Source organism: Nanorana parkeri, unplaced genomic scaffold, assembly GCF_000935625.1.
Source record: "Nanorana parkeri isolate BGI_ZX_2015 unplaced genomic scaffold, ASM93562v1 scaffold291, whole genome shotgun sequence".
Taxonomy (NCBI): Eukaryota; Metazoa; Chordata; class Amphibia; order Anura; family Dicroglossidae; genus Nanorana; species Nanorana parkeri.
The window spans coordinates 369916-385090 of NW_017306559.1; the positions used below are offsets into that span (position 1 = coordinate 369916).

General features: G+C 45.1%; 1 protein-coding gene across 2 annotated transcripts; it reads left to right on the top strand.

Annotated features, from left to right (window-relative positions):
• The first annotated feature begins 2085 nt into the window (after nucleotides 1-2085).
• On the top strand, nucleotides 2086-12258 carry GATAD1 (GATA zinc finger domain containing 1). Of its 2 annotated transcripts, XM_018557586.1 has the most exons (7): nucleotides 2088-2168; nucleotides 3201-3236; nucleotides 5103-5327; nucleotides 5648-5773; nucleotides 7453-7512; nucleotides 9469-9652; nucleotides 12011-12258. In XM_018557586.1, the coding sequence occupies exons 3-7, from the start codon at nucleotides 5103-5105 to the stop codon at nucleotides 12199-12201; spliced, it is 786 nt and encodes a 261-aa protein (XP_018413088.1). In that variant the 5' UTR covers nucleotides 2088-2168; nucleotides 3201-3236; the 3' UTR covers nucleotides 12202-12258. The 2 variants fall into 2 exon arrangements, with proteins under 2 accessions (XP_018413091.1, XP_018413088.1); XM_018557589.1 differs by lacking the exon at nucleotides 3201-3236 and having other exon boundaries at nucleotides 2086-2153; nucleotides 5101-5327.
• The last annotated feature ends 2917 nt before the right edge of the window (nucleotides 12259-15175 follow it).

Consider the following 15175-nt stretch of genomic DNA (forward strand, 5'->3'; position numbering starts at 1 on the left):
ACAGGTTGAGGTAAAGAATTCCAGAGGATGGGAGAGACTCTTGAGAAGTCCTGGAGGCGAGAATGGGAGGAGTTGACAAGGGAGCTGGAAAGCAGGAGGTCTTGGGATGAGCGGAGCCAACGGTTAGGGTGATACTTTACATATACATTACACACGTCCAGTACACTATAGCAATAGATTTACAACCATCCCCATCCCAGCTTCCCTTACTCACAGTTTCACTCCAATCCCTGTTGCCTCACGCGGTGCCTCTTGTAGTCAGCGCTGGGCAGGATCGCTGCATCGCATCTCGGTGCTCAGCTTGTGGGAGGCGCTCACAATTCTGCCCTGCTAACATGAATGGGTTAAATCATGATCCATAGTACATATACAGTACACACGTCCAGTACACTGCAGTAATAGAGTTACAATTATCACCTGCTAACATGAATAGGTTAAATCATGATCCATAGTAAACATGTGCGATTCGTTTCGTTACGAAAAGAAATTCGTACGAATTTCCTGAAATTCGGAAGCATCCGAAAACCGAATTGCAGTTTCCGAATGTATCTGAAATACGAAATTCCGTTAACGAATTTCGGATCTGAATTTCGTTGAAACGGGAACTAATAACATTACCCCTGTGACTGAGGTTGAACAACATGACAAGATTTTTTTTTTATCCGAAATTTGTATACGAAATCTGTTAACGGAATTTCGTATTAAAAAAAATGACTGTTTGGTTGACCAATCAGAGGTTTTCTGTTCTGCTGCTGAAGGTTGCATTACAATACAGGCAGGAAATACGAAATTTCCGTATTCGAAAAAGATTTACAATTCTGCACTGCTAACATGAATGGGTTAAATGATCCGTAGTACAACTACATGTTATGTACTATTATGTACTAGGGATCATTTAACCTATTCATGTTAGCATTGGATAATTGTAAATCTATTGTTGCAGTGCATTCTATATGTAGTACATAGTACATGGTGCCAGTGGTGCTGGCCAGCTAAATTAAGATCGCACCTGGAGCTCCGCCTACACCGGACCAACGCTGACTCGCCACTGCTCTCCGGCACTGAACTGAAGAGGAGCGTTGCGTCACTACTGCTCCGGTGGGTGGCGCTCCGAGTGGGGTCCTCTAGGGGGTCGCCGGCCCCCTAAATTAGAACCCCACCTGGAGTGCCGCCCACTGGAGCAGCAGTGATGCAACGCTCAGCGAGGTAAGAAAAAAAAACCCATAGCGCAAGCTCCGGCGCTATGTATCTGGACATTTTGACAAGTACAGGTACTTGTCAAAATGCCCTGTATCGGTCCCGAAACCGATGCTAGTACCGGTATCGGGACATCCCTATGCGGAGCTATGCCGAGCAAAGCAAATGTGTGAAGCATGGACGTTCACATTTAGTGTGTGAGCTGGGCGTGGCCAAGATGAAAGGGTGCATCTTCAGCCAATCGGCTTACGTGTTACAACCAACTGGACTTCGCATCTTGATGCGTGGCTTTATACGAGCGAGCCAAGTGGCTGAAGATTACATTTTTCATCTTGGAACGCTCAGTTATGAGTTGTCGCAAGCTGATGTGCCGGAGGGAAAATTAAATGACGCACTGCACAAGGTCCACGCACCATCGCTCCACACTACTTCGCATGCAGTGTGTCACAGGCTTAAGTCTGAGCCCAAATATGTGTACATGCACACAATAACTGCAGCTATGTGACCACACACACACACTGCTAGATAAATATGACATTTTATAAAATCCTGGCAAGGTCTACTGGTATAATGAATGGAGGCAAGGAATGTCCTTCTGGTTGTTTTGACAAATATTTTGACTATTTTATTATTAGACATTTTCTCAGTGTAGACCAGTCTGGCAACTCAGAAGGCGGGATCAATGATCAATGGCTACTACAAGCAAAGCAGCAACCCCCGCCAACAACCAGAACTATGAAAACAAACTTATTTGACATCATTAGAAAAGCGGCGGGTCGCAGAAAAATAACAGAACGCGCACCCCCGTGCTGATTGGCTGCGGTTCTTCGACGTCACGCCCCGGCTGGCGAATGAGGAACAGAAAAACGCCGTGACCCGGAAGTGAATGTGTGTGTTCCGTCAGTCGGGTCGTGTTATGTTTACATAAGAGGAGCGGGAGAGCTTGGATTGGAGGAGGCTGGGTGACAGAGGTGTGTGCGCGCTGACATTATATAGATTACAGCTCGGCATCATCTGACTTTGTATATATACGAGAAGTAGAGGTGCTGCGATAGGTGACATCACCATGCTGCCATCTACCTATGAATCCTAGTGTGTGATAGCCCTGCCCTTATCATCCCACCCCAGGGTATGCTGAGACCTGTGCTTTCCAAAGCATGCTTTGACTCATCATTCCATACCAGGGTATGCTGAGACCTGTTCTACCTCTGTAAGGCATGCTGGGACTCTTCATTCTACCCCAGGGTATGCTGAGACCTTTGTTTTGCAAGGCCTGCAGGGATTCTCATTCTGCACTAGGTTATACTGGGCCCTGTTCTAGAAGGCATGCTGGGACTCCCCATTCCAACCCAGGGTATGCCGGGACCTGTGCTTCCTCTGTAAAGCATGCTGGGTCTCATCATTCCACCCCAGGGTATGCTGTGACCTGTGCTTCCTCTGTAAAGCTTGCTGGGTCTCATCATTCCACCCCAGGGTATGCTGTGACCTGTGCTTCCTCTGTAAAGCATGCTGGGTCTCAGCATTCCACCCCAGGGTATGCTGTGACCTGTGCTTCCTCTGTAAAGCATGCTGGGTCTCATCATTCCACTCCAGGGTATGCTGTGACCTGTGCTTCTTCTGTGAAGCATGCTGGGTCTCATCATTCCACCCCAGGGTATGCTGTGACCAGTGCTTCCTCTGTAATGCATGCTGGGACTCAGCATTCCACCCCAGGGTATGCTGGGACCTGTGCTTCTTCTGTGAAGCATGCTGGGACTCATCATTCCACCACTGAGACCTGAGGTTTTTCTATATATTAGTGCAATGTCGACTTTGTTATAAAACAATAGTTACATATAATTTTGATCTCATAAATCATTAGCCGATTGTTGAAGTGTGAGTACTGCTCTAGTTCATAGAGTGAGAAGAGCTGAAGTTAAAATGGCTGACTTTAAAGTTGCCTTCAAGTTGGTGTGATGAAATGGTTGGTTTGTATTATTATGCATCATTTTCATCTCTTACAGGTGACTGGTAGATGAGGGGCCTTTTAATGTATAAAAGTGAGTATCATTTTTCAGTGCACCCACAAGACTCTGCTCTGTACTGTTTGGATTATTGTCATCTTCTTGTCACAGTTGGGGTAGTTACAGCAGCATTTCTCACCCTCTTATCAGTCGTGGAACCCTTTAGAAGTATGTAAAATCTCGAGGCACCCCAGTGTAAACTGTAGAAAATGTAGACACAATGATGTGCAGTTCCAGCTCAAAATCTATACCAGACCCTAATCCTAGATAGGTGTCTGGTATGGATTTTAAGGGGCACTCCACGCAAAAAACAGCACAAAGAAGAAAAAGTGGTGTTCTTTACATCTCAGTCCCCCCTTCACATCATTATCTTCACCACAGCATGGCTGCTGCAGCAGGGTAGAGGGTGGACGAGCTCTGGGTAGAGTCACATTTCTTCCCTCTTCTGAATGCTGGAGGAGGTCCTGAATGCAGCCCACCCTGGATTAACGTAATGCATTTCCACGGTACTCGTGGCTGGCTCACCTAGACCATGGAAATGCATGACACTGTGCAAACATTTTTAAGGCTCCCTCGTTGAGAAAGGCTGAGTTAGAGAATGCACAAAACATGCATTTCTGGCTGAGTATGCATACTGTTAGGACTCATTCACATGATGCTTTAAGGCAGGGGTCTCAAACTCAATTGAATTGGGGGGGGCACTTCTCCCATGGTGGCCGGCTTGCCAAATTCTGTACATCAAAATAAAATGTAACTATATCCGGTTTGGTACTATGGACCCCAATACACACACAATAAGGTCCTATTCATATCTGAAGTTTAGGTACGATCAGGGATTCCTGCGTCAGGAACTTGCGTTTTTCTGCAGCAGGAATGCCTAATCTGGTGTTTACAAGTGGCAGCTGTCACCTGTTCAAGGTAATGATCAGGTGATAGCCACTGCATGTAAATGCCTGCACACCACATATAATGGTATGTAATATGATTCCTGATGCAGGAATTCCTAAGTGCACCTAAAGATACAGGTGTGAATGTAGCCTAATACACTTCCCCCATACACATAAAATAATAAACCCCCCTACACATAAAAAAAAACCTACCCCTGCACATATAAAATAATACACAACACCCCCCGTACACATAAAAAACAACCTACTCCTGCACATATAAAATAATACACTCCCCCACACACATGAAAAAATACTACCCCCTGTACATATAAATAGATCCCGGGTGCTCTAGTGGTGATTAGTGAGGTCTGCTGCAGACATCACTAATCCATCCTTTCTTTCTCAGTGCCGGAAGGAGCAGCTGTGTGGTCTGTATCCGATAGAGATGCAGACCATGTAGCTGCTCCCGCAAGTCAGTTATGCGGTCCGTGACCGTGTACCTGGCTGCAGGCTACATAGTATTGGCTCGCGGGCCGGTACCTTGAGACCGCTGCTCTAAAGTCTGGCTGTGGATTCTTGCGGCAGGAATAACAAGTGGTTATGCACAGACTGTACAAAGCAATTACAGGTCTACAGTTGTCTGCCTGTAATCAGATGTAACCGCATATGCGGCTTTTACCTGTGGTTAGAGGCAGATGGCCACCTTTGGATGTAGCTTGCATGACAGTGTGTGAGAATTCTTGTGTGAATGAGGCCTCAAGATACTATTAAAGGACTACTTGACTTTTAGTGAAGTCGTCCTTTTATATATTCTCTCCATTTGCCTCAGTGTAGCCAGTATACTAAAATACTTCATCCCTTCTCCTCAGTTTTGTTAGGTACAGCCTTTGCAAGAAAAATATCCCTTTCCAAGTCCCACCCCCTTACTTCATCATGCTGCATTAGCCTGTAGGTAGGTGTGTGTGTGTACATTTTTTTTAATTTCCACTAATAATTTTGATGTTTTCCATAGATGCCTCTTGGACTGAAGCCAACATGCACTATGTGCAAAACCAACTCCTCTTCCATGTGGAAGAAAGGAAATCAGGGGGAAATCCTATGCAATAACTGCACTGGCAAGGCCACTGGTGGGGGCAGCAATTACACTGGTGCAAGCAGCTCCAATACTTCTCAGAGCGGAACTAGCTTTGCCAGTGCCTCAACCTCCCAACAGAGTAATGGGGGCAGCACTAAGCAGGTGTGCCTTTTTTTTTTTTCTTCTCATAAATACGATTGTTGGATTGCTGTAGTTACTACTAATGCTCCATAGTTCTGCATTGCCCTGACAGATATAATATTACTACTATATCAGTAACTACGGTAGGAAGATCATGCTTTGCATCTAGCATACTGTTTTTAGAATGGGATCCTTGTTTTAGAAAGCTCAAAATGCTTTGCATATAAGACAAAAAACCTCTGGGTTTTCTCTTTAACTACAAAACTTTTTATACAATTCCCAGATAGTTGTAGCATTTACTGTATGAAATACTAATGCCCCCCCCCCCCTCCTTCTATTAGTCCAAGCAGGAAATCCACAGAAGATCTGCCCGTCTGAGGAATACAAAGTATAAGTCGGCTCCAGCTGTAGAAAAGAAGGTTTCCACCAAAGGCAAAGGAAGGCGACATATTTTTAAGCTGAAAAATGTAAGCCGATCTTTCCTGGTTTTTGTTGACGTGTCACAATCCTGGCGTGATCAAACTATGAATGTCATTTAAAAGATATATAAACCGAGATTTCCTCACAGCGACAGTGTTGCTAAAATAAAAATGTCAGAATTCTTTTACATTTTTCTTTGATGCATTTTCTGACAACACTTCTTTAACACTCCACGTGAGTGTAGCCCTTCATAGTCTCCTTTTTTTTTTTTTTAGAGACTTATTTATGTATTACTGTTATTTCATATAGACCATTTACACAGCGCCTTACATAGTTGCACATTCACATCAGTCTCTGCCCTCAAGGAGCTTACAATCTAAGGTTACATACATACAAAGGACAATTTAGACAGCAGTCAATTAACCTTTTGTTCTATTCTCACCTTATCTGTCACTTTTTTGCAGGGTACACTTTATTTTTATTGAATTGATACAGTCGCTATAAAGCAGAAGTTAAGTGGGTAAAAAAAAAAATGCTGCAGCAATGTTCGCACAGCATAGTCACAGATTATACATGTCCACAAAACCTGTGCTATCTACCCCGTACGTGTATATCTATTCCTACTGCCGACTAATCTGCACAGGAAAGTGACAACTAATGTAAGCCAGCGATGTACAAAAAAATCACGTCTCAGTCTTTTTTCACCTCCCTGGTTTTCAGAATACCACCGTCAGGAGTATCATTCAAATCAATGACAAGTAGATAGCTACACGCTCATCCGCCTATGAATATTAAAGGAGAATTATGAGGCGAGTGATTTTCACTCAGCCTCATAATCTGAGCCGACCTGTGACAATGAGACTGTCACAGGTCGGTTCAGTAGATTGGGAAGTGAGCGAACACATAGTGTCGCTCGCTCACTTCTCGATCTATCACTGAAGAGAGCCGTGACTGTCACTCTCGGCTCCCTGCAGGGATTCCCCCCTCTCCCCTGTCCGATCCTCCAGCGCTGACTGGCGGAACGGACGGGGAGGGGAGAGCCAGCTGTCAATCACGCAGCTGGGTGGATCCAGACAGAATTGTCGGGATCCGTTCCGGCTGCGGCGTCTCAGTTTACCGCGAGCTGTAGCTCGCGGTATACTGTGCTCTTGGTGGCGGGAAGACACCAGTTTGTGTGTGTTTGACAAAAACAAAGCTGCCCGTCCTTAATCTTTTAGAATTTGCACTTTACTTCTGCTTTAAATGACAACCACACGTCTGAATGATAAACAATATCTCATGATTTTTTTTTTTTAAATAAATATGAATAGCCAAATTATTTTGCTCAATGTAATAAAAAAAGAAAAAAAATCCCCCATGTACTTTTCAGATCCACTCTGTTGGAGTACAGATAATGCTGTCTATAATCTGTGACAATGCCCCAATGTGCCATTAGCAGTGTTCTGATAAATTCAGATAAATAATCCGGTATTGTAAAGAGCAGGAAGTGGGAGCTTTCAAGACCTTTCCCGAATTTTCAATAAAATGACATCTACAAAGTGTTGCCAGCCTCACTTTGCAGCCTTATAAAATGATATATTTACTGCGGCATGTATTATCACAAGCCAGGAACCCAGCAATTTGAGAAGGAGGTCAGCAACTGCTGCTCACATATTTCATATTTGTACTTTGGGCTTCTATAAGTTAAATCTACACTATTTAACATATAATGTTTTCATTTGTTTAGCCTATTAAGGCACCGGAATCAGTGTCCACCATAGTGACCTCAGAATCCTTATTCCATAAGGTATGTTTCTGTATATACTGATTGCTTGAAATATGCTTTTATGTTATTATGTTTACACACAGTGGGGACATTTGTCAAGTAGATTTGTGACACAATTGGACGCAAATCAGACTTATTTGTGATCCGCTGGTCTGGAATCCTGGGCTTCATTGGGGACAGATTAGTCACTGAAAATGACAATTAAAGGAGAACTATGTGGTCAGTGTTTTTCCCTATAGTTCTCAGGGTCACGGGAGACCCAAAGCTCAGTATAGTGTGACCCAAAGCTCAGTATACCGCGAGCTATACTGAGACCGCCGCAGCTGGGATGGATCCCGACATTACTGTTGAGATCCGCCCAGCTGCGTCAGTGACAGCTGGCTCTGCCTATCTAGAGGCAGAGCCAGCTGTACCCGCCCTCTCCCCCGTCCGTTCCTCCAGTCAGCGTTAGAGGATCAGACAGGGATTCCCCCCTCCCTGCAGGGAGCCGTGAGTGACAGTCACGGCTCTCTGCTGGGCACAGGATTGAGAAGCGAGCGACGGTATGTGTTCTCTCACTTCCCGATCTATTGAGCCGACGTGTGACAGTTTCATTGTCACACATCGGCTTGAACTATGAGGTTGAGAGAAAATCACTCGCTTCATAGTTCTCCTTTTAAGAAGTGGTCGGGGACAAGTTTTCATTCTGTCGCAATGCTACTATAAAGCAGCAGAGGGAGCAAGCTGCAACCTTATAGTAAATCTTTTTCCTAATCTATTCCAGTACTCCAACATAGCATTGCCTTGCTGTGCAACAGAATTGATAAATATCACCCAGGGAATTTAAAGCTGACTCCAGGCAAAGCAAAAACACACCTTAAGATCTGCCGCACCCACTGGGTGTAATAATGTAAAAAATGCTTTTTTTAAATAATCATTTATTTCCACAGGATAGACAAAAAGTCTCAAGAAAAGCGTGTGCGTGCGTGTGTAGGTATATACATAGAGATAGATAGATAAAACAGGTCTTATATCAAATACATAAATACACTATACAAATAACATTTATAAAAAATAAATGATTATTCTATGTGCCATGATCCCTTACTGATCCCTTACTGATCTATACGTTTCTGTTATGCTTAGTGTCATAATTCTCGTTTGAATCACGCCAGCGTGGAGAACGGGACTGCTGGCAGTGATGTCACAACCCTGTAAAACTGGCACTAGCCAGAGTGCCACAATTCTAGGTATGCTTACTAGTACACCATGAGATGTTCCAGGGGAGCAAATCTCAGGCCTGTACTCTAGAGGGGTTAATGGAAAAGAGTATGACTTTGCCATCGCCCCGTATTGATTCACTTTTTGGGAGGATTGTGGGTATCATGTAAGCCGGCTGTTATGGGCAGATAATGGACACCATAGCAGATATGAGCAAATAATAAACAGCATATTAGCTTTACTGGGAATGCCCATAGAAATTAGTGTTGTTGTGTCAGAAGCCCAATAGATCTGAATTACTAAGGGTAGGTTAGTGGACTGGTCACTCAGCATAAAGGGGATAAAGCAGCAGTGACTGGTCTCCAGGAAAGAGACACTGTAGTCCTCAAAAGTATGCAGTTCTTTTTTTTTTTTCCTGCACCAGTGTCCCATCCTAGACATTTGCATTGACTTCCTGTCTGGTAAACACAACAGGAAGTAAGAGTATATCTCTCCAAAGTGATGTGAATCCAAATAGGGGGCGGATCTGCTCTAGACAGTTGTCCCTGGAAGAAGTGACCCTATTGGACAATTTCCCGCTATTCCTGTTGTGGTGATAACTAAAAAAAAACAAAAAGGCCTCACTTTTATTCCCAGTGGCAGTGGTCACCAGGACAGATAGTAAGGACACACAGCCATAAAAACCTGAGGGGTTCCAACCCTTCGATGCTCTATGCTTTTAATTTGCACAAGTAGTATTGAATGAGACAATACTTCACAGGATGTGACTTGTTGCAGGGGCTGTACTATCAGATCGGCGACGTGGTGTCTGTCATTGACGAGGAAGATGGACAAATGTACTATGCTCAGATCCGAGGCTTCATTCAGGACCAGTACTGTGAGAAGAGTGCGGCTCTGACTTGGCTCATCCCTACCCTTGCCAGTCCCAAAGATCACTTCGATCCAGCTACTTACATCATAGGTGTGTATAACAATCCTTCATCTGCTGAATCCATCCAGACAGTGTCAAATATATCAAAGAGAAACAGCCAGCTGCAGATTTCTCAAGACATGTCCATATGTAAGTGTATGGCCGGACATTACCCAAAGTTACCCCCAAAGATGTACTGCATATGATTGTCTTTGTTTTGCCTTGACATTAGGTTTCCGAAAAACCTCCGTGTACCATTGAGCAGCTGGGCTGCCGCAGTGTCTTGTGTCCTCTCGATGTTACATTGTCCGTTCTCACTAGGAATGCAGTAGACTCCGGCCAGCCAGTCTCTTAAGTGACAGCTTGTGTTCTCTCCTTCTCTTTACACAACCCAGCAGTGAGAGACTGGCTGCCCAGAGACTACTGTATTCCGAGTGAGAATGGACAGTGCAGTATCATGAAAGGTCAGCCTAGGACCCAGCACGCACACACAGCAGTATACGGAGGTTTCTCTGAAAGAGTTGTTTGACCATTTGCGGAGTGGTTAATGGATTTCGTTAAGTGAATGTGACTGTGGGGAAGGTGGAGTGTGGGCGCAGGGACAGAGAAGTGGCACGGCTTATAGAAAACAGTCACTCTATCACACAGCCTAGATTTGCTTGAGGTTGTGGAAGTTGGTGCCAGGACAGGTGCGTAGAAGGGTGTGGGGTTGCTACATATCACGGCCTGCCATTCGGGGCCCATTAACGGAGAACTATGAGGTGAGTGCTTTTCACTCACCTCATAGTTCTAGCCGACCTGTGACAATGAGACTGTCACAGGTCGGCTCAGTAGATCGGGAGGTGAGCAAACAGATACCGGCGTTCGCTCACCTCTCGATTCTGTCACGGCTGTCTACCGTGACAGGGGAGGGGCTGGATTCCCCCCTCCCGCTCCGATCCACCAGCGCTGACTGGCGGATCGGACGGGGGAGGGGGCGGGTACAGCTGGCTCTGCCTCTAGATAGGCAGAGCCAGCTGTCACTCACGCAGCTGGGCGGATCTCGACATCGATGTCGGGATCCGCTCCGGCTGCGGCGTCTCGGTATAACGCGAGCTGTAGCTCGCGGTATACTGAGCTTAGGGTAACGGGAGGACGCTAGTTTGTGTCCTCCCGTTACCCTAAGGAGAACTATGGGGAAAAACACTGACCCCATAGTTCTCCTGTTAAAAAAAATGCTGGTCACAGTGTGGAGCCAGCGGAATCCTACAGCAGCAGCAGAGATTGAAGGAGAGTTCTACGCTCAACATCAACAAAGTGAGCTGAAACCATCCATGAACGAACATCTAGGCAGACATTAAGAAAACAGATCTTTCCGGAGAGAGAATTATCACTTCTCTACAGCTCATGGATGGTTTAACTACCTTGTTGATAATTATATACAGAATGCTTGCATAGTATTGGGTGATATAAGCTAGTGATGCACCAATACCAGTTTTCCGGTATCGAGTATGAGTACTGATGTTTATATTTCGATACTGATATCGGTACTTCCGGTAGCATAGAGCCAGCTTCCCAGGCAATCAGGAAGCCAGAAAGGCTTCTTAATTGCCCGGGAAGCCAACTCCATTCTGTTTGGACCGGCTGGCCGCTGATTGGCAGGTAAGACGGCTTCCGAGCCCATCAGCATCGAGGCTGGCCAAACAGATCTGACAATATGGGGACACGACCCCACCCTGAAGACACCTCATTCCCCTCACATCGATCCTTAGCAGCAGTCATTACCGTACCAGTCCCTCGGCCAGCTGAGCAGACACCGCTCTCCAAGCTCTCCTGGATCTGGAGTCTCCTGTGTGCACAGCACCCATGTGATTGGCCCTCAGCCTGCTACTGCGCATGCGCAAACTGCCCAGCGCTCTCATTCAGAAATCATGTGCAGTAGCAGGCTGGGGGCCGATCACGTGGGCGCTGTGCACATAGGAGACGACAGATCTCTGGCACGAGGGACTGGCACGTTAATGAATGCTGCTAAGGATCTATGTGAGGGGAATGAGGTGCCTGCAGGGTGGGGGTCGTGTCGCCATATTATCAGATTTGTTTGCCCGGCTCAACACTGATTGACTGGGCTTCCCGGCCAATCAGCATTAAGCCGGCCAAACAGCATGGAGCCAGCTTCCCGACTCCATGTTTCCTCGCAGCACTGCCGATCAGAGGAAATCTTCCTCTGACCGGAAGTTCCAGTATCGGGAAAGGTATCGGAGCATTTGGACAAGTACGAGTACTCGCCCAAATACTCGGTATCGGCACCGATACCAATACTGGTATCGGTGCATCCCTAATATAAAATGTCTGTCACCATGTCCCCTTGGTAGTGCTCTGTCATGTTTTGGTTTGTAGCGTGTGATTATTGGTTTCTTTTGGCTCCTCTAGGACCGGATGAAGACCTCCCGCGCAAAATGGATTGTTTAGACTTTGTCTGTCATGCCCCCTCTGAGTACTTCAAATCTCGCTCGTCGCCGTTCCCTACTCTCCCCTCCCGCCCTGAGAGAGGCTTTATTTGGACTCGCATTGGCCCTACACCCGCAATCACAATCAAGGACACGGACGGCAATCATCTATAATCAAATATCCATATTTGGGAACTTTATAAGAAACTTTCTGAATGATTATGATGACGGCAGCAGCGGAACTTTGAAATGAACTCACACTGAATTCATGGGGAACACGAGGCCAGCTGGAATCTGAAGGGTGCTCGCTGGATGTGCTGAGAGATGGGACACTGACACAATAATCAAAGTTATAATGATTCCTAAAAAGTCTGTTGCCTATAGCAACCACTAAGATTCCACCTATCATCTGTGAAAGAGTAACAAGTTGCCATCTTTTAAAAAGGGTCGGTCTGGTCAGTAATGATATTTCAGTCAGTGTATGTATAGCAAAAACCTTTTTCTTTTGTTAGTTTTGGGTGGAATGGGAAGGATTAGAGCCTCTGTCAAGTTTTTACTGCTGACCGTGTACCCCCTATGGGTTTTAACTCCTCCCTGCTCTAGCCAAAAGTAATCTGGGTACATCTCTCCAAAACATACACATTTCCACATGTTTTATCTCTCTAAAAACTTTTTAACTGTATACCTTAATTCGGAGGGACACCAATCTCCTAGTAATGTGCAGGGGCTTAGAGCAAACCAAGTTCTCCCAAGCCTGTGCAAAACTGTCACTGAACCCCCCTCCCCCCCATCTGACCCAGTCACTTGTGACAGGGATATCCCCCACCCCTTTGTGATGTGTAGGTGGGGGGTTGGGAATACCTCAGCAGCAACTGATTGGGATGGGCTGGGGCAAACTCGGGCACAGCCCCTGCCAAGCCCCTACACTTCATTGCCTGGGATTTCTGTGCAGCAGAAGCACTGTGTTGTTAGCCCACCCCATGAAGTTAGGAGCTCAGTGGATTTATAGCAGGATCAACAGGTATTTTCCTATACTTGGTGTTTTTAAAAAGGACTGAACGGGGAAATTTCCCTTTATAATAAAAGTTATTGTGTAACTAAATCAAAACTTTTTTCCCCTAGATTGGGTGGTGAGGGGATAGAACCACTGTTCTAGCTCTAATTCTCACCAATATCACCGGGAATGAAAGCGAGTTTAAAACCAAAATGTAAGGTTCCCACCTGAACACAAACAGGGGAAATCTTCCAATAGAGACAAGTGTTCCTGCTGTGACCACTTCCTACGAGGGGATTTCCCTCCCATTGGAAAAATATTCTCTCACTTTCTGTGTAAGCCTTCGGGAAATAAAGGGAAATCTCACTGACAGAAGTTTAATCCTCCCGTACTCTATCCAACATGAATATAAATGTTTCGGCTTTAGATACACTTTTATTGATTGATTTTTTAAATATATTTTTTAATCTGCATAGACCTTACATGTGCAAAAAATAAAGGGTCAGTTCACCCAAAAAGTGATATTTTTACTAGGGATGCACCGATACCAAGAACCGGACTCGGTACAAGTACAAGTACAGATACTTTTCCAGCTCCAGGACTAGACTAGGGGAAAACTCAAAAAGTTAGGAGGCAGCTGTCATTTGTAAGGAGCACACGGAGCTCCTGGGATTTGTACAGCTCTGTTATAAGTAGGGCTGCGGAAATTAACGATTAATCCCTCGATTTAATCGTGAATTTTTTTGATCGATCAAAATTCTTTTGATCAGTACTCACCTCTCCGCCGGCTTTCCGGTCTTCCGGGAGTTCCGTCGGAGATCCGGTGACGCCACCGACATCGACGTCACCTGACTCCTCCCCCCTTCCCCAAGTGGCTCTGTCGGCTAACGAAGGAAAGGGGGAGGAGTCCAGTGACGTCACCGGACTCCTCCCCCTTCCCTTCGTTAGCCGGGGCCACTTGGGCTAGTGTGTTTGGGTATTTTGATCACCCTAATTCTTTCTTTAGTGGGATGTAATTTACTATGGCAGAGACTGCAAGTTGTACAGTCTGGAGCGAAAAAATCTGGAGCAGTTGCCATGGCAACCAATCAGCTTCTCTCTTCAGTTTGTTCAGTTAAGCTTTGAAAATGAAAGGTGATGCTGATTGGTTGCCATGCACAGCGGCTCCAGATTTTGTCTGCTCCGGTTTTGATAAATTCCCCTCAATTTATTGTAAAGTGTATATGTTTATTGTGTATACCACATTTACCACTGACTAATGCAGAGTTGCAATGCAAGCAGATCAGCTAAAAGTAGTTGAAACTGTATGTGCGTTATAATTAATGAAAATGAATCGATTAAAAAAAACAAATCGATTAATCGGACAGGAGATTTTTAATCAGTAACAGCCCTAGTTATAATTTATGATTTTGTTTTTATAAACATATATAAGGGATGCACCGATACCAGTTTTGCGAGTACGAGTACTGATACTTGCCCAAGTACTCACAGATACGAGTACTGATACATTTCTGTTTAGTGTCATGTGACAGTTTTTCTAAAACAATGCAGACTAATGATTTCAGGACAGTGGTGGAGGACCAGAGCCAGGTCCCAGCTGCAACCCGCTGCAACCCTGGTAGTTCATGAAAATGCCAATAATCGGCACTGGTATCTGAAAAGTATCCGTGCATCCCTAATTTTAAGGTTTGGTAGATGCTGCAACGTTACCCTTTTCGTCTAGCACTTGGCACTGTATTGGTGAGATCCCTGTGCTGAGTTCCTGCACATCTGCTTCTGTTTAGTATGTATTGAGATGGGTCGTTCTAGTACAATTGTTCAAATCTTTAATTTACTGTAATCACATGATCATTTCCAGGGTTGCAGTAAGAAATGGCACCATACCCCCCCCCTCCAGCACTTCTCAGGAGTAACTCACCAAAGATGGAACGTCCAGCTCAGTAAACCTGTGCGCATTGTTGGGGGTGCCATATTCTATTCATCGGGCTTTCTGTCATTTATAATCCGGATCTGTGTACACCTCTGATTATAGGAATACAGCAATGAGGAATTTGGAACTCTAGACTACAATCCGAAGACTTTTATTGTGCTTGCATTGTACTTTTTTTTTTTTTTTTTTTTTTGCCCTTTTTGAAAAAAAAGCCTAACTTTAAA